General features: G+C 36.4%; 1 protein-coding gene and 1 long non-coding RNA gene across 48 annotated transcripts in view; one reads left to right on the forward strand and one right to left on the reverse strand.

The window, feature by feature from the left end:
• The first annotated feature begins 4,977 nt into the window (after positions 1 to 4,977).
• Positions 4,978 to 17,619, forward strand: LOC141380509 (uncharacterized). Its single transcript, XR_012398583.1, has 3 exons — positions 4,978 to 5,328; positions 5,921 to 6,027; positions 16,094 to 17,619. It is a non-coding gene; the product is annotated as an uncharacterized lncRNA (long non-coding RNA).
• The window catches only part of casz1 (castor zinc finger 1), a 325,550-nt gene continuing 321,544 nt past the window's right edge, over positions 16,728 to 20,733 (reverse strand). For all 47 annotated transcript variants that reach the window (XM_073939087.1, XM_073939115.1, XM_073939094.1 and 44 more), the window contains one exon: positions 16,728 to 20,670. In XM_073939087.1, the coding sequence (XP_073795188.1) occupies positions 19,385 to 20,670 (1,286 nt within the window). In that variant the 3' untranslated portion in view covers positions 16,728 to 19,384. The remainder of the gene's footprint in view (positions 20,671 to 20,733) is intronic.

Consider the following 20,733-nt stretch of genomic DNA (forward strand, 5'->3'; position numbering starts at 1 on the left):
ATTCAGTGTGGTCTTTTTCTGCTGTAGTCCATCTTCCTCAAATTTACCGGTTCTAACTAGTGGTTATTTGAGTTACTGTTGTCTTACCGTTGCGATATTTTCTCTTTTTCTGACCATTCTCTGTAAACTCTAGAGATGGTTGTGCATGTAAATCCCAGTAGATCTGCAGTTTCTGAAGTACTCTGACCAGTCCAGCACATTAGTTTTTTATTTTGTTTATCATTTATTTAATTATAAATATTCATATATAGATTTTTTAAACTCGATCTGCTTGGTTTAGTTTGAGCTACTGAATCATCATGTAATCTTTAAGTTAAGGCTGTTTCTCAATTCCAAGAACACAGAGAACAGACTTGCATACTTGTGAAGACCGGTCTTGCCAAGTTACCTTGGAGGAAACACTCAGGAGACCGCGAGAACATAGAACGCATCCCCAGAGAAATGAGATCCTGCGTTCTTCATGATGGTCACATGACCTTCACACGTTTTTAATGGAAAATTATGTAAACATTACAGCATTCATACAACAATTTATAGTTTTTCCCCTTTTCACAATATATACTATGCATAAAAACCTTACAAATATACATTGTACAATACAAATAAAACTAATTTAAATACGAATTTCAGCAAATAAAAAACCCTTAACGCGTTATTGCCTTTTTTAAGATTTTTATAGTAATGTTTACTTTCAACGTCTCATTTATGGAAACTCTTCCTAAGATAAATAAGTTATATCACTGAACTTAATAATAAATCTATATAGAATGCTGTTCTTCCCACCACCATTATTAAGCCACAATGACTACTGGGACTTCTCGAGCGAGTTTTACGCTCAAGTCTGCATCGATGCATCCTTGATATTAAGAACACATCCGGGAACTTTCACGCCTCCTCCGTTCTTGTGGTCTTGAGTTTTTAATTGAACTTTGGGAGTTGATGATGACGCTACAAGAGAACACGGGGACGCAAGAATGCTGAAGAACGCATATTTAAAAACAGCCTAAGAGTTGTAACATTGTTGATTTGACATTGATTGATCAACATGTGAGCGAAACATTCTTTAGTATATTCATCTTGTTTCTTTCCTTTTGATTTTTGAGTGTGCAGACTTTTTTGGACAGTATTATTTTCTTTAATCGCCATCCTTTGCATAGCAATCCTGTCAGATTATAAACTGTATACAAATACACTAAACATATTCTTAAAACAAGTTGCAAAGACTTAATCAGATAATTTAAAAATACATATTTTCTTACATTAAACATGCAAATGCACACTGCAACCCTAAGAGGACATGCTGGATAACTCTCTGAAGCTTTTTTGCGCTGCTATAACTCGGTGCCTAAACCAACAGAGCTGCTTTTGGCTTAGAGCAGAGAGTTTATGCCTTAATTAAGACGATGAATACCACTGCTAACTTCCTCATCACAGTACCTGTGTAATTACACCAGCTCTGCTATATCCTGGAGCACAGCTCTTAATGACTGTGGAATAAGTAAGATGTCTGATGCCTGGAGAAATAACTAAGTCTCTTGTACAGCTGGAGGGTTGCTCTGTCATTAACGTGTTTATTAAAGACTGTTTAGAAATGTGCTGCTTGCATAAAATGCTGTGTGCTTTGAAACCGTACTAAATGTTGTTAGAAACAATAAAGCCATTAAGAGACCCAATAAGAGGTCAGATATGCATTTCATATAGCTTTGATGGCCCTCAAATGTAGATTTTCCTCTCCTACTTTATTTGTTTGGACCAAGATGCTGCTGTGGCAATAACAAGGCACAACGTCATTTTTTAAAAAAAATCTTCCATTTCATTTTCGATAGGCCTGTCCACTAAAGCATATCATTAGTGCAAAATCCCTGCAATCATGTGACTGTACATTAAACATCACATAACTCCTGACTGGGTGAGATTGCGTAGAGTAGCTCAGCAGTTTTGCGTTTAGTGTAAATAGACAAATTGCTTGTTGCAGGAAATGTGTCAGTCTCACAAGCCAATGTTTTGACTATCAGAGTTCAGTTTGGTGCATTTTTTTAAATTTGGGTAGATGGGTAAATGTTTAACTGTCATATCTTAAGGAAGAGAGTTCACTTGAATGAAAAAAACTGTCATTGTTTATTTAGTAACCAAAAGGTTTAAGCCAATGGGCTCTATTTTAACGATCTAGGTGCATAGTCTAAAGCGCATGAAGCAAAATCCACTTTTGCCATTTAATGACGGAAAAATATGCTTTGCACCTTAGTGCATGGTCTAACGGGCTTGTGCTTATTCTCTTAATGAGGTAAACTAATCAGAGTCTCATCTCACAGTCCATTTAAGAGTCAGTTGTATCGCGCCATGGCACCTTTACTATTTAACATGGTGGACTTTGTAAGTGAAAAAACGGAACGATTTACTAGTGAGAAAACAGGTACAACAGACCATCTGCAGCGAAAGGATAAATAATGAGCCTCATTCGGCCTCTCTACTTTCTCTTTACTTTTACTCTTTATATGTTGTACGCACTCCACTGAAGACATTCATCAGCCTACATGTTTAATTTCATTTGTAAAGATCAAAGATTTGTTTCAAAACTATTTCTAAATTAATTTTTACTTTCCAGCAAAAAAAATAAATGAACAATAATTAAGAGGTGTGGTAAAAAATGTTTTATCCAAACACACTTCCTATTCTTATACCCATATACTTGTCAGAAACAATAAGCCATTAAGAGAACCAATAAACCTGGCAGGAGGAAAAATCTGAACTTGTTTTTTACTCATTCATTTATTTTATTTTCGGCTTAGTCCCTTTAATAATCAGGTGTCACTATATCGGAATGAACTTACAACAACCAGCATATGTTTTACACAGTGGATTGTTATTTAGCTTATTCAATTCACCTACTATATACCGCATGTCTTTTGACTGTGGGGGAAACCGGAGCACCCGGAGGAAACCCACGCCAACACAGGGAAAACATGCAAACTCCACACAGAAACGCTCAAACCAGCGACCTTTTTTCTGTAAGATGATCGTGCGAACCACTGGGCCACCGTGATGCCCAAACTAGTTTTAATTAAAACAAATATAAATATGCACTAAATAAATACCGCCAATAATAATAATAATAATAATAACAATAGCTTTACTAATTTAATATTAATAGCATATATATTATAATAGCAATAATAAATATACAGATGCAAATTGTCATGAATGAAGTAGAAAAAAAGGCATGGAGACATGAAGGCATGGATTCAGTGGTTCTTATATTTAAGAAGAAAATATATATTTTTGTAAGATTTTTCATATGTCAATATATTTGTGTATTGCTGTTCATCCTGTGTGTAGTAAGCAATGTTTAAGTGTTTGAACCAGCATACGGGCATAACTAACGCGCTCTGAGCTGAACTTTAGACCTTTTTTCAGCTGGTCAATGGCGCAATCTATTACAGTTCTTCAAAATAGCAATGCGGCAACAATGCGCCTTAACACCTTGTTTTTAGACCGGCACGCTCATGATCGAGTCACAAAGTGGCACAAATGGATTTATTATTTAAACAACGTGGCACAAAACATGAAAATTAGGGTGGCGCTGGTCTGAAAATAACAACAGATTGTGCTAAACACGTCTTATGCTTTATTGCGCCAGGTGTATGATAGGGCCTAATGACCCCCACCCCCCTATGGAATGGGATACTACATGGCTTTAAGTCAACTGTCTGGTTAGTAAAATTATTTTGGAAATACAATCTTAACTTTGTGAGCAAGAGATTATTTCAAAGCCATTTAAAAAAATTGCAGCTTTTAACTGTTACAGCACACTATATAAGTCTAGTATATTGCTCTAGTGACAGATGACAGGGGCTTTGGTCTTTAGCCTCCTTGGTAGAGCAACCGACTGCCATTCAGAAAGTCGCTGGTTCAATACCAGCTCGGAAAAAGTTGGGTGGCATAGGACTGGCGGTGTTACACCAACATTTAGAAAAATGCTCATTGCTAGAGTTCTTTTCTTTAACAGACTTGTGGGCTGCAGATACTGAATAACCTGACTAAGGTAATTTTTTTGTTAAATATTGTTTAGAAGCTGTTATTGATCTATCTCTGCAGTTCAAACATAGATTGATTCATTACATAAGATGTGAGATGTTCAACGACTAGTAGATGATTTAACTACTGTAGCAGTAGAGGAAATAATGTACCATACCTACCACAATGTCAAAACACACCAAAGTGCATCAACAGTTTTTTAAAAGGTAAATTATATTAAATATATGAATATAAAGTAGATAAATGTACATTTTATAAAAAAAAGTAAATAAAGTTATGAAGAAAAGTTTTAGAATAAAGTTTTATACAAGTATACATACTGTAGTATAAAGTCCACTTTAGTATAAGTTCTACCGACATCTTTCCTGTCTTCAACTCATTCATTCTGCAAATATAGCTGATGTATTGGGTATTACATGACATTATTTTAAGTGTGTGGAGAGCAGCGTGTTATCAACCAACCACCATAATGTGAAAGATTAGCTCAAGCCTCGTCCCACCTGTTTTCACTTTTCGTTTCATAAAGGCCACAGCTGCTGCAACAAACATAGCTTTTTAAAAACCCTCTTATTTACCTTGACCCGGTTCACGAGGATGCTTTGGGAGGCTCTGTCGTGTCCTTATGGTCGTCATATGTTTCAGTGTCACAAGCAGAATGTCATATCCTGTGCGGTCCATCAAAAGAGCTGCTTTTCTAATTCGCTTTGTTCCTTCTCAATCAAGTCTGATTTAAGAGTCAGTTAAATGGACGGAATTGGTAGCTGGCTTTTATTCCACCCTCCCTCTCCACTTTCATTCAATAAGGTTCAATTTGAAAATGGTCTGGTTTGTATCCTTAATATATGAACGTGCAGGTGCTTCTAATCACCGAGGCGGCGTGCGCACACGCTGCCACAACGCGAAACGTCGCGATTTATCGCTTGCATTTGCGTGATGTTTTCCAGCGCTGATTGCTTGGACGTGTGATTTCACAGGCCCGCGCCTCCATCTGTATACACCATTTTCTCTAAGTATTGAACATTTTCATCTTTCTTCAATACGAGCTAATTGGATTAAGTTTGAGCAATATTCATAGTGGCGCGCATTGTGCCAGGCGGCTGTTTTATGGCTCCGCCGCGCGCTGTCAGCCTCGTGTTCCTGCCGTCATCAACGCACTAAGGACCACATCAACCATCCCCTCTCATTCTCAGCAAGCCTGCTGGGTTTCCCCCGCAAGAAAACCAACCGATTCTCTGTGGAATCGTGCTAAATTAACCAAATTTACAGCTTAGCACTTAAGGATCTCCTTAGTCGGTAAGTAAATGGCCCTCGCCGGCGTGTGCGCGTGCGTGTGTGCAGAGAAAGTAATGCCTTGTTGCTCCCAATACTCTCTTTCTGGATGGAGTCGTAAAGAGCGGAAACATCCCCCAGTGCTGCAGATATGGCTGATCAGCCTTTAAGCAAAGTACATGTAATGGAACAGCTCCCAGCCTTAGTCAATAACCTTGCCAAAGTCGGCAAAATCACTTTTGTTTCATAATTTCAACATCATTTGGGTCCTATTATTGATGCTTAAAGGGATAGTTCACCCAAAAAGTTCGCCCATTTACTCACTCTTCATTTGATTTAAACATGTTTGACTTTCTTTCTCCCGTTGAACACAAAAGAATGCTGGAAACATGTAACTCTTGACTTCCATGCTATTTGTTTTTCCTACTATGGTAGTCAATTTTTGCAGGTTTTCAGCTGTCTTCAAATTATCTTCTTTTTGTGTTTAACATAAAAAAAACTGCTGAATTTAATCATTGGAGAAAGTCATAATCAGGGCCCTCATTAATATGAGAAATCAGGCATCAGACAATCAGCAAATATTACATTTGGTTAATTTGATATATCCTTCTTTCAGGCAGTGGTGACTAGGAACTCTTTGAAGTGGAAGAGTGGCTGCCGTCTGGATGATGACATCACGACATGCCTGTCTTAGCTCAGGAACATGAACCTCTGGTGATGTAGGTAGGTTATGATCCTTTTTTATTAAAATACTCACTTGTATTTTTCACTGTCTAATACATTAATGCATTTTATCTAATGAAAAAATAGGTATATCGAATATTATAATAAAATGTATATACATGCATACATACATACATATACTGTATATTCTTGTAAGTGTGCATTTTCTGTCAGGCTCCTCTGATTAGGTTCAGAAGTTTAATCTTATATATAATGATAAGGTTATTAGCTAGTAAATAAAATACCTTCTTTATTTTTTTTTAAATGTCACTTTAGACAATTCTTTGTTTTTTGTTTTTAAAGGTAAATCTTCTTTTGAGTCAAAACCAGCTAAATTCACTTCAGCTTTTTTTTTGCAAAACCCTCTAAATCCACATATTGAGACAAGACAGTGTAATCAGCTGAAAATCACTAAAGATGAAAATAAAATTTATTTTACCAAACATAAAACACATTACACAAACTACCTAAAATTAAAAATACATCTGTCAAGTAAGCGGCGGTTCATTCCGCTGTGATAAACCAGTGAACAACCTGAAGGAAAATGAATGAATGAAATCTGTCAAGTTCATAAATCAATAACAATAAAACTGAATTAAAATTTAATCTGAACAATCAGTTGTCATTTCTGGTATTTGGTATTTGGATTTAATGTAAGTAGAGCAATATAAATATTATAAACTAAGCTTGGTAGCTCCAAATAATGTAGTAGAAAAACATTGTGCAACATTAATATCTGTGCATTCTCTAATAATGTAAAAAGCTTATCAGACCTATAGGTAGTATGAAGTAATATAAATGATGTATAGTTTTATAAATTATATTTATATAAAAGAATAGCTTAAATTAGCAAATAAAACACAAGGTAGGCCTACTGGGCAAAAAGAAGATGCCTCTCAGACACTTTTAGAAGCAGTCATTCATTTATTCTCACCATACTTAAGGTCCTGGTAACTTGTTTATCCTCATAGCATCCACGTGGGATAAAATAACGGCATCTTAACTTAGTCTTTTGTAAAACGGACTTGCCGTTTAATGTAAAAGTCTCTTAAATAAAAGTCTCATCCTAAAGCTGCCGTATCAGCGCGCCATTACGTTGAAAACATATGATTCGATTTGCACTTTCTAATTGGTTTTCTGGATAAAGCGGCTTTTGCTGTCAAAGGCAAGTGGCGTTTAGAAGTTTTCACCAACAAACTATTCTAAATGCGCTGACGCTGGGATTTGGATGATAAGAAGCAAATATATTTGTTGATGGTGTACGTGCCTTAAGCATTTACTCAGTGTCATTATCTCATTTTTGGCTTTTGAATCTGAACTCTTTGTGTGTGTGTGTGTGTGTGTGTGTGTGTGTGTGTGTGTGTGTGTGTGTGTGTGTGTGTGTGTGTGTGTGTGTGTGTGTGTGTGTGTGTGTGTGTGTGTGTGTGTGTGTATGTATGTATGTATGTATGTATGTATGTATGTATATATATATATATATATATATATATATATATATATATATATATATATATATATATTTATTTTATTTTTATTTTTTTAACTGAAACACTTATAGACTAAAGACATTTTATTTGCATTTCAATTCAAATTAAAGAATTAATAGTTCGTTGCATAGCTATTGTTTTGATAACTGCTGCACATATGTGTTGAATCTACCAACTTTTGGCACCCAGAAAACAGTATTTCAGTCATTTTCAGGACATTATTTGAGTGGACTCTGCTTTTCCAGCGAACATGTGCAGAATATCTAGAGTGGAATATTGAGTTATTTTGAACTTTGACTGCTGCATGTGTGTAAGCCAGTCAACCATGTGCTCTGCTCTTTTTTTATACTTTCCTCATGCAGCAACAAACTCTACTTACATGGTGCAAGCCATTGATTTTTTTTTAGCGCAGTGCTTTCTGTGTTTAATGTGAAAGCAGTGACTCTGGCTGGAGGGAATGTCGAAAATACCACGCTGAACACTACTAGGCTCTGTGACACATCATAGCCTTATTTCAGCCAAAAAATGGTATTTGCCTGACAATTCGGTGCACTCCGAGTTGAAAAACCCATTTCAAGGGCATTTCCTCTTGCAAATAGTATCATAATCTCAAAAGTATTTTGATATTGAAACTGATCCATGACGCATGACGTCACAGTATGACAAACACACTGAAAAACCATGATAAAAGTATGGGATATGTTAAGTATATAAATATCTTAAAGAGTAATAAAGGATATGATCAGGTGTGCCTTTTCAAAATAAGCAAATCTATGAATGAAAAGTAAGAAGCAATGCATTTATATCTGTGCTAGTTGCATCAGCATTTTTGCATTATAATAAATGACTTTTTTGTGTAAAACACTGTGCTTTCTTGATTGATTTAGCAGCTTCAGTGACTGAAAGATTACATGAAAACTTTGTATTCGCACTAGACTAACATAATGGAGCATCAAGCTTGTCATTTCCCAAAACAAAAAAACATTTTTATGAATCTTTTATTTGCCAAAATTAATATTCGTTATATATCAGTAGTATATCAGTTAATAGCATGAGGTTTTTGTTGTTGTTGCTATTATATTGCAGACTGTTGATTGAAGCAGCTGCAGCTTATTTTTTATGTAATTTGTACAATTTGAAAGCATTTATTGATGGCATGATGATGGTAACAGTTTCTAGCATTCAGATTGATAGAAGTAATCGGTTAAAATCAAGTCTTTGGCATAAAAGACAACGCAGACACAGTTTATGACATAATTACATAAATTACCCCCCCAAAAAATTTCCCTGGGATCAGTTAATAACCAATTAGTTATTTTGTTATGTTTTACATGCACTTACCTGCAGTAATAACAGTAAATTATACATAAACACATGCAACTATAAACCTAAAGCAAACACTAACCCTAAATGCTTGATCTGAAGTAAGAGCTGAGTAAAGACTCTAGCCATCACTCGGAGATTTGTCAGCTCCTTATACCTTAACAGATACCTTAATAGAACCAATGGAGTTTGTTTTATACACTCACCGGCCACTTTATTAGGTACACCGTACTATTATTGGATTGGACCCTTTTTGTCTTCAGAACTGCTTTAATCCTTCGTGGCATAGATTCAACAAGATACTGGAAATATTTCTCAGGGACTTTGATCCATATTGACATGAAACATCACGGAGTGGCTGCAGATTTTCGGCTGCACATCCATCTTGTTAATCTCCCATTCATACATCCCAGTGGTGCTCTATTGGATTAAAATCTGGTGACTGTGGAGGCCATTTGAGTACAGTGAACTCATTGTCATGTTCAAGAAACCAGTCTGGAACGAATCACGCTTTATGACATGGTGCGTTATCCTGCTGGAAATAGCCATCAGAAGATCATAAAGGGATAGACATGGTCAGCAACAATACTCGGTTAAGTTGTGGCATTGACACGATGCTTAATTGGTATTAATGGGCTCAAAGTCTGCCAAGAAAATATACCCCACACCATCACACCACCTGCCTGAACCGTTGATACGAGGCAGGATTCATGCTTTCATGTTGTTGATGCTAAATTCTGACTCCATCCGAATATTGCAGCAGAAATCGAGACTCCCCAGGTGAAAAAAATATATAATTAAATGCAACTAAAATACACTTAAATACCCGCAAATACATTTTTAGTACATTGTTTTTTTTGTGTTAAATAAAAGTTTGATGGTTTTACACTATAAATATACTAATTAAAAGTATGTTTATACTTCAGTAGGACTTTAGTACACTTGACAAAAGTATACCAAATACCAGTAATACTTAAATAATTTTTTAGTGTACTAAAATAAAGTACACTACAGAAAAAACATCCAAAAGACTTTTATCAGTGTGTTTTTCAAAAGTGTGCTTTAAATGCTTTACACATTAGTTGATTTTAGTACACTGTTTACATACTAATCCTAAGTTTAAAATAAGTTAATATATAAAAAAATCTATTAGTAATGTATTGTAGTAGAAGTACGTTTTCCCAAAAGTTGTACTTAAGCACACTTAATGTGAATGCAATATTATCACTAACACTTAAATAGATTTTAAGTGTGGTAATTTTAAGTTTATATTAAATTGACTTTATTAAAAATCTATTAGTAATGTATTGTAGTAGAAGTACATTTTCCCAAAAATTTTACTTTAGTACACTTAATTGATTTTGAGTGTGGTAATTTTAAGTTTTTAAGTAATTTTAAGTAGAAGTACATTTTCCCAAAATGTCTTTACAATTCATATATGTGCTGTAATGTTGCATCTTATTTATATTTTTTTGTTCTCAGTTTTTCCTAAGTTTTTGTTCCCTTCCATAAGGTATTTTTTGGACTTGTGGTTTATTGCACAAAAAGATTAAAGTGTTTTGATGAAGCACAAATGCTGTTTTCTTTGTACACATTATCCCAGGTAAAAAAATAAAAAAAGGGGGCACTAAAATGCACTTTATTTAAGTATACTTAGTACACTTTTCAGTAATGTACTAAAAGTGCTCTATTTTCGCACACTATTTTTGTACTTAATGTACTAAAAGATAGTTTTAAGTATATGTTAAGATAAACTTAACACCATCTAAGTGTACTCAACTGCTATTTTGAGACACCCTGAAATTGAACTAAAATGTGCTTTTAACATACTATATCTGTATTTTTAAAAAATATGTTTAGTTACAACTAGAAATACACTTGAACCCTACTTTTAAACATTTAAATATATTTATGACTAAATTACAGTATAATAGTAATATATTCAAAGAATATTCAAATTGTAAAAAAAAAAAGTGTGCTAAATACTGTATTAAAAGTGCTCTATTTTCCCAAACTAGTTTTGTATTTAATGTACTAAAAATTAGTATTAAGTACATTTTAAGATAAACTTAAGTACATTTAAGTGTACTCAACTGTGCTATTATGAGACAAAATGAAGTTGATCTAAAATGTGCTTTTAACATACTAAACATTTATTTAAACAATATATTTTGAAGGGATAATGTGTGTACAAAGAAAACAGCATCTGTGCTTCATCAAAACACTTTAATCTTCTTGTGCAATAAACCACAAGTCCAAAAAATACCTTATGGAAGGGAACAAAAACTTAGGAAAAACTGAGAACACAAAAATATAAATAAGATGCAACATTACAGCACATAGATGAAATGTAAAGACATTTTGGAAAAATGTACTTCTACAATACACTACTATACATTACTAATTCATTTTTTATATATCAACTTATTTTAAACTTAGGATTAGTATGTAAACAGTGTACTAAAAATCAACTAATGTTTAAAGCATTTAAAGCACACTTTTGAAAAACACACTAATTGTCACGATAACTTCAGTCACAATAACCATTGACTACAATTCCGCCATTTCTGGACTACATTTTCATACATGCACTCTGCTCACGCACACATGCTTCCTCATCTAGAATGATTACACTCACCACCTGAGGATTGTCAGAAACTGATTGCCCACACTATTTAAGCAACACACTCACTCATTCACATTGCCGAGTCTTGTTAAATGTAAAGTAACACTACAACGCGTTTCCTAGTCTTCTTTTACTGTGTTTTGACCCTAGCCTTGTTAGCCTGTGTGTCTTAGTCTGCCGCCTGCCTTCTGACCACTCGCCTGATCCTTTGACTACGATTCTGGACTTCCCTTGTATGTCTGTTTGCACTTGTATTGACCATTGCTTGCCTGACCACTGATTAAACCTGCACATGGATCTCTGTTGTTTGAGTCACTCCTCAGGTTACACTAATACAACTATTTTGGATGTTTTTTCTGTAGTGTACTTTATTGTAGTACACTAAAAAATTATTTAAGTATTACTGGTATTTGGTATACTTTTGTCAAGTGTAATAAAGTTCTACTGAATTATAAATATACTTTTAATTATTATATTTATAGTGTAAAACCATCAAACTTTTATTTAACACAAAAAAATAACAATGTACTAAAAATTTATTTGCGGGTATTTTAATTGCATTTAATTATATATTTTTTCACCTGGGATCCCTTCAAAATATATTGTTTAAATAAATGTTCAGTATGTTAAAAGCACATTTTAGATCAACTTCATTTTGTCTCATAATAGCACAGTTGAGTACACTTAAATGTACTTAAGTTTATCTTAAAATGTACTTGATACTAATTTTTAGTGCATTAAATACAAAATTAGTTTGGGAAAATAGAGCACTTTTAATACAGTATTTAGCACACTTTTTTTACAATTTGAATATTCTTTGAATATATTACTATTATTCTGTAATTTAGTCATAAATATATTTAAATGTTTAAAAGTAGGGTTCAAGTGTATTTCTAGTTGTAACTAAATATATTTTTTAAAATACAGATATAGTATGTTAAAAGCACATTTTGGTTCAATTTCAGGGTGTCTCATAATAGCACAGTTGAGTACACTTACAGTAGATGGTATTAAGTTTATCTTAACATATACTTAATACTATCTTTTAGTACATTAAGTACAAAATAGTGTGCGAAAATAGAGCACTTTTAGTACATTACTGAAAAGTGTACTAAGTATACCTAAATAAAGTGCATTTTAGTGCACTTTTTTTTCACCTGGGTCTTCAGACCAGGGTACATTTATACAATATTCTGTTGTCCATTTTTGGTGGTCCTGTACAAATTGTAGCCTCAGTTTCCTGTTTTTAGCTGACAGGAATGGCACCCAATGTGGTCTTCTGCTGCTGTAGCCCATCCTCCTCAAGGTTGGACATGTTGTGCATTCAGAGATGCTCTTCTGCATACTTCGGTTGTAGCTAGTGGTTATTTGAGTTACTATTGTTTTTCCATCAGCTTGAACCAGTCTGGCCATTCTCCTCTGACCTCTGGCAGCAACGAGGCATTTGCGCCCTCAAAACTGCCGCTCACTGGATATTTTCTCTTTTTTTAACCCTTCTCTGTAAACCCTAGAGATGGTTGTGCAGTAGATCAGAGGTTTCTGAAATACTCAGTCCAGCCCATCTTGCACTAACAACTATGTCATATTTAAAGTTACTTAAATCACCTTTCTTCCCCATTCTGTTGATCAATTTGACTGCAGCCGATTGTCTTGACTATTTGAATCAAATTAACTTACATCAGTCAAACTGACTAAAAATTGAGTTAAAATTTGTAAAACTTGGTTAGTCAGGTTTCATCATATTATTTATTAAAATAATAATAAATAAATTGTCTTGTCTTTTTGTCATAAGTTTTTAGTGTACTGATTACATCAGACTTTTTTTATTGTTTTAAAACATTTATGAAAATGCCTTGCCTTTTACCTTGAATAGCCATGTTTTAATCTCGGTAATGATGTTTTTGTTTAAAATGTTTGTGTTTTTTATCACTATTGAGTGGTGTCTTTATTAGAGAGACCTGTTATCACTTGCAGAAAAATTGCTATTAGAAGATTGTGACTTTGGAAATTTGGCACTGTGATTCGAGTTTTCATATCCCCATTGAAATTCTTCACTTGTTTACATGCAGCTGTGCAGCTTCAAGCAAAAACTTGCAGGATTTGGACAGGTGTGCCTTCACCTAATGTTCAGATAAGAGGATATTAAATCATCCCGAGTCTTGCTTTTGCATTGCACAGATTTGGCGAAATGCTGTCTGCTCCTGTCTGACTACACACTTAAAGTCCTATTTATGCAGAAATCTCCCCTGATCCTGAACATAATTGAGCATTTCTCCTCATTTCAGTAGACATGAGTACAGAGAATAGCATTTGTACATAGCGGGCTTGTGACATTATCGCCAATAAGGTCTTGTTAAAGTCAAATTGGCTGAATGTGTGTCTAATTCTCTTTTTCCTTTGGGGTCCCTGAACTTAATTCTTTCACACAAGCAACAGCTGCTACCAGTGGCACGGCGGCTTCCTTATGAATCCTTTTTTTAAACTCGGACCAAAGGTCTCTTTAAATAAAGCCGTGTGCGTGAATGGAAATGGCAAAATGAATGTGAATGCCAAAGGTTACGAGGAAATGGATGAGATTTACAGACACAAACTAAAAACAGAGCAATGGCGCAATTACGTGTACAAATGGAATGATTCTGTGTTTATGACGAGCGTATGAGATGTGATTTGTTAGCAAACAACTGTACACTTCTCAGCTGTCAGAAACACACAGTTGTTGTAATTTGTTTGGGGGTGTAATGCAATTAAACGATGCAATAAGGAAGGGAAATCTACACATGGCTTTGGTCTGAACTAGAGGGCTTGAAGCTTTCTGATTGGCTGTCGTGCATTCTAATAGGTTGTGTGGATGATGTGTGAGCGGCGCTGCTGAGACATATGTACTGAACACCTGTCGTGTGTTTAAGGGCCTCATTGTTGCTCATGCACCACTGCTGTGTTTCATGCAACCTGTTCCTGGAACACACACACACACACACACGCGCGTCTTATATAGAGGAGATTGTGTGTATGTTTCATGTGAAATCTGTCAGTTGAATGAGATCAGTGTAAAAAAAACAAACACTTAATTTGTTTATAGTGTAGGGTGGCACTTTGGCTCATTGATTAGCACTGTTGCCTTACAGCAAGAAGGTCACTGGTTCAAGTCCAGCTGGCGTTTCTGTGTGGAGTTTGCATGTTCTCCCCGTGTTGGTGTGGGTTTCCTCTGGGTGCTCCGGTTTCCCCCACAGTCCAAAGACATAAGTGTGTATGTTTGAATTAGTGTGTATGGGTGTTTCCCAGTACTCGGTTGTGGCTGGAAGGACATCTGCTGCGTAAAACGTGAGGGAATAGTTGGTGGTTCATTCCACTGTGGCGGCCTTTGCAATAAAGATTAAGTCGCAGGAAAATGAATGAATGAATGTTTATAGTGTAGTTGTACATTACAACTATTGAATGACTTGAAGTACAGACTTGGGATTATCGTTATTGAATATAATAATGCATAATTTAATGTTGTTACTGCATTAAGAACATGTAATCTTGCCAGTAAATGTCACAGTTTCAGACTTTTTTTATTTTTATTTCAAGAAAATGTGATCCTGGGCCACAAAACATATTTTACAGATTATCATAAATAAATAATTGAGATTTACACATCCTCTGAATGCTGAATAATTAAGCTTTCCATTCATGAAATTAAACAAAATGAAACTTGTAAACAATTTGAAGGGCGCAGTGGGTAGCACAATCTCTTCACAGCAAGAAGGTCGCTGGTTCAAGCCCTGGCTAGGTCAGTTGGTATTTCTGTATGGCGTTTGCATGTTCTCCTACTGTATATGTTCGCATGGGTTTCCCCCACAGTCCAAAGACATGGGGTTTAGGTGAACTTAATAAGCTAAATTGGCCATAGTGTGTGTGTGAGAGAGTGTGTATGAATGTTTCTCATTACTGGGTTGCAGCTGGTAGGGCATCTGCTGCGTAAAACGTGCTGGATATGTTGGTGGTTCATTCCGCTGTGGCGACCCCAAAAAGTAACTAAGCTGAAAAGAAAATGATATTTGAGTTTAGCTATTTTATAATTGAACATTTTTAACATATCTTTATGCAACATGTTCTTTACTTAACATTTGAATGGTTTCTTGGCATAAAAGAAAAATCTATCATTTTGACCCATACATATTTTAGGTTTTTGCATATAAATAAACATGCAACTAAAGGCTGGTTTTGTGGTCCAGGACCACTAATGTAATTCTATATATTTATTATTTATAGATTTTTTTTTTTACCTCGTTCTTAATTCATTTATCTATTTGTCTGTCTGTCCATCTACAGTTTTTAATGTATATTTTTTCTTTATACCTATGCTAGATTCCTTCTAGTTTCATCCTTTTTGAGTTTTGACATGTTCATGCATTTTTAATATAGTCTAAGAGTCCGAATACTTCTTGGAATGGTGTTTGCAGCATAATTTACATAATCATATTCAATTTATAATTTATACAACAAAATTAGATTTCTTTTTTCTTCCCTTAAAAATTCTGACAATAAGGTGATCTGTTGTTTCAACAGCAGCCTGCGCAAGTTTGGAGGTTGTTTCCGTCTGTTTTTTTGTGTAATATAATTTCCATAGTTGTCTTTTTTTTTCAAGATTATATTCAGGATGCCAGCTGGCAGACAGATGGTGGTGGCTTTACACGTTTTTATTTAAAGACACATCAGAAGGAAGAGGAGGGTGAGGCAAGAGAACAGCTGTAGTGAGTGGGACAGGACGGCATTTGCTGGTCAAAGCGATGAGCTGCACAAGGAAAGAAAAGAATGAAAAACAAGCCTTGCAGAGAACTACAAACTTTCTCCAAATGTGTTTGTTCCCTAAATACAGCTCAATGATAGAGAGAAGATTTTTGAGGTGTTGTTTTTCACCCAAAAATGAAAACCCTCAAGAGGTTATATACTGTTTTGAAGAAAGCTGAAAGCCTATAACCATTGACTTCTATAGTAGGAAAAAAACAACTACTCTAGAAGTTTTCAACATTCTTCAGAATATCTTCTTTTGTGTTCAACAGAAGAAAGAAACTCAAACTGGTTTGGAACAACTGAGAGTAATTAATGACAGAATTTTAAATTTTGCGTGAACTATCCTTTTAAAGCAGTGTCTTCCTGAGTGAGAGAGTAGCGGGACGTCCTCTGTTGGGGCCCAGTGCCCTTTAACACCATTCATCAAAGCGGGAGAAAGCTTTATTAATCACTGATGATATGGAGAAACATCTTGTGGAACATTTGCATTGTTATAATAATTAGAATTTCTTTATTTCGACTCTTTACAAATCCTGCTATTTTACACACATAAAATGTATTCAAGTGCACAGTATCTCCCAGGCAAAAACAGCTGCTTCAGTGTGAGTCCTGCGCTTTGCACTTGAGACCAGAGAACAAACGGCCTGTGAGAGGGGCATGCCATATGCAAAATACAGAAGTTCAATTAAATAAAACAAACACCAAAACAATAGCAAACAAAGAGTTGTGGATGGTTTGAAATTATGCAGATATTGTGATCGCACATGATATACAGCTTCGAAAACGATGACTTCCTTGCGCAAAACGTAGAAAAACACTCCACTGTTCAGTGCTACAATAATGTGACTCGTATAGATTTAATTACCACTAATTCCTCTACCACTATGGGGAAACCATGGTAATAACAATAAAACTTCACACACACACAGACAGACAGACACGCGCACGCTTGCATACATCTCTCACACACACACACACATACAAGCAAACTATACTGGTGTTAGATCAGTTTTTAACTTTTTATTCTTTTAGTTGTCCGTTTTTATTTTCTTTTTAAAGGAAGCTTTGAATCAAAGAGCATTTTTGTTCATATATAGTTTTTACAGAAGAAAATACTATACAGCCTTTTTTCCCTCCTGAAACAGATAACCATCCACACATTTAGTTGCCTATATTGTGATAGTTCCTTGTTTAGGAAACAATTCATCACCTCATTTTTCCTATATTCAGTGGAGGCCAAGCAAACAAAACTCATTTTTCTTTCTTTTTGTTTGTAATTTGGAGCGAAGCACTGCAATAATTTCCTCTGTATAGAATTCATTTAAATTACAGTCATCATTAGTGTTACTCATTAGGCAAGCCAGGTTCTAGCATGCCTGTTTCATATTGAAATCATCCAATCTTGGTAGCGAAGAAAACATTTTTTTTTTCCATTTTTTTTTTTTTTTAGTTTCTTAAATAAAACACAGAACAACAGTTCTTCATCACACTGAAGACTATTTGTGCATCAAAGCAAAAGTGAACTAAACAACATTGTAAAGCAAATTCCCTGTTAAAAGATATATGCCATATTTTCAAAAGGTAAAAATGAACCTAAAAAGTGCAAAAAACACCCTAGAATTTTCTCATTGCAAGGTCACATAAATATTAAATAACTTCTTATTACTGGAGCAAAACCACAGCTGTTGTAAAGAGAAAACAAAAGCTTGAAACATTGTTTTCTGTCTGTACAATTCATAAAATCACACACTTTCCATCGTGGTGTCTTTGTGATGTCTGTCCTCCATTCAGCCCTCTAGAAAAAAAGTCTCTTTCCACGTTTCCTCTTCTTTTAGAAATAGATATATATGATGCTTCTGAAAAAAGAAGCTTCAAATAGCCAGTCTCCATCCTCAGACGCTGTCTCTTTTTTTCATGCTACAGAAATGGTGAAGGAAAAGTAAAGAAAAACACCCACAAACTTCCCTACATTCAGAGACGCTTGTCTCCTGCTCTGTGTTCGATGGAGACTTTAGGACATCTATTTGAGGATGAAAATGAAGCTGTAATCTCCTCCCATTCATTCTGGGCAGTAGCACCATCATCACATTACAAAAAGTCTCTGAAACACAGGGGTGACGGCCCTCGCCATCGAGACAGACCCATTTACAGTGAGACACCCGCACATCATCTGCTCATGCCTGTGCAATTAGAGAATAATGCAAATAAAAACAAACAGAAAGCCATAGTAATGCAATCATGTAAAAGATAACAAAAGGTCTTAAATAGAGGCTTGAATATCTGCTCTCGTCTATACAAAAGTGCACTATGAATATGCAATGCCAAATGGGTCCTCGTTGAGAAAAAAAGGAACAGAAATCAAGTGCGAGCTAGCATTCGCTGAGATCAATGCTTTATGGCCTGACGCTTTGCAGCCACTGGTCTCTGTTTGTTTGTCCTGAAGATGCAGGCGAATGTCCACATGGAATGGAGCCTATGACACCACCGACCATGACAGCAGGTTTAAGTGAGAACTGTGATGGTTGTAAATAATAATAAAAAAACTCAACGGAGAAGCACACGAGTCAAAGCATTGGTGCAGGCCCCTGCACTTCAATAATAATAATGACACAAGGTGTTTTTGAATCGATTATTTGAGCAACATTCTTTATAAAAGATTTCCTGCTTTTCGTCACTTTCGGGTTGGTATGTGGGTCCTGCAATCCAGTGACTGCAATTAAAATGTACATTAACATCCACACACATCTACTTTATATAGATAGTCATATATAGAGAGATTGTATTTCCTTGTTTTTTTTTCCACACACAAAAAGTAACAAATGAAATCGAATAAATTAAAGTCAAACATGCACACACACACACGCACACACACACACAAAAAAGACTGATGTGTAGGAAAAGGTTTACATAGCCACCCATGTGTAAAAGAGGGCCTCGTCTGTCTATTTCTCTGTTCATTTTTAATGCATAATTAAATTAATAATCTTGGTCATCTTGTAAACATCATAATAAATCATTTTGGGCCTTCACTTTTCTTGTAGTTGGTTGTTTTCTTGTCATCTGCAGCGTCTCTAAGCATGATAAATGAGGCCACTCAAACTTGTGTTTGTTAAGGGAATTCATAGTTCTCCTTCTACAGCATAGATTAGGGCTCAGCCTCCGGATCCTCTTTATCCAGTTGGGAAGTTTCGGCGTGGTTCATGGAAGCATCAAAACTCTCTCCATTGTCTTTGTCTACTTCTGGCTCTGGCATGGAATCTTCATACGAGTCTGTATTCATATCGTCCTCCGCTTCGTCCTCTTCCTCATCGTCGTCATCATCGTCGTCCTCTGCTATCGGCTCTTCCTCAGGTGACAGGTCATCTTCCAGATCGCCGGATGTGCCGGTAGTGTCATCCTGAGGGTTGCCTAGGCCCATTGAAGCAATAGGGCCAGAACCGGGGGCTAGGGACAGGGGATCTCGGTGCATCTTTTTGCTTAGGTCCATGGAGTCACTGAGTCCCAACCCGGCAGCATTTTTCAGGAAGAACAAGGAGCTGTTGGTATCCGTCCCCAGGTTTAGAGAACTGTCAAGGTTGACTGCTGAGCCTGGATGCTCATATTCATTAACGGCCCCTGTCGAAGGGAGGTGGAACATGGTCATATTGTTGTGGGTCAGCCCTGGTGTGCTAGGTGAGGTCGGGGGCAGATTCATGGGCATTGAGGGAATGGCTAGGCCTGCATGGTGGTGGTGGTGGTGGTGGTGATGATGGTGGTTGCCATCCTGGTTGGGGGAAACGGAAGGCAGCTCACCCCTCTCCTGCTTCTCATGCTTGCGCTTGTGGGAATCCATTTGGGACATGCCCACCACTGTGTGCTTGCACTCTGGGTAAGTGCAGTGGAAGTGTGAACACTTGAGCTTGTACTTGCAGTCAGCCACCTCGCAGTCCACGCTAGAACTGAACTGACAGAATCCGGCAGCACTGATCACATCCTGCTTGCCATGATGCTTGCGATGCGCCGTCACCTTGGTGCTGTCTGTACAGCGGAAGCCACAGCGCAAGCAGTGGAAATGGGTGCTGTTTCCAGAGAACTGGCAATCAGGGAAGTTACAGCACAGTGAGGACTTGAAGCGCTTGAAGTCATCTAGGACCAGGTTGTCCACGCGGTCGTGGTGCTGGGCATGCTTGTACATGTGAGTGCGGCCGCAGAACTTGTAGCCGCAGTTCTCCCGTGTGCAGTGATAGTGGGTGACCTTCAGGGAGAACTGGCAGGCCGTATCCTTGCAGTCCTCATAGAGATCATAGCGTCGGAAGCCTTCCAGCATCATGCCTTCATCCAGCATCTTGCGAGACGAAGCGGTTTTGCGACGCTTGCCGAAGGGTGACATGTCTTCGATGATCCAGAAGCGCTTCTTAGCTCCAGTTGCCGTAGGGATAGAGATGGTGTTACCTGGTTGAAAAATAAAGGAATAGACTGGTTAGCCTTGAATCCACATGAGGAGCAGCCAAGCAA

The sequence above is a fragment of the Danio rerio genome, chromosome 23 (genome assembly GCF_049306965.1).
Source record: "Danio rerio strain Tuebingen ecotype United States chromosome 23, GRCz12tu, whole genome shotgun sequence".
NCBI classification, from domain to species: Eukaryota; Metazoa; Chordata; class Actinopteri; order Cypriniformes; family Danionidae; genus Danio; species Danio rerio.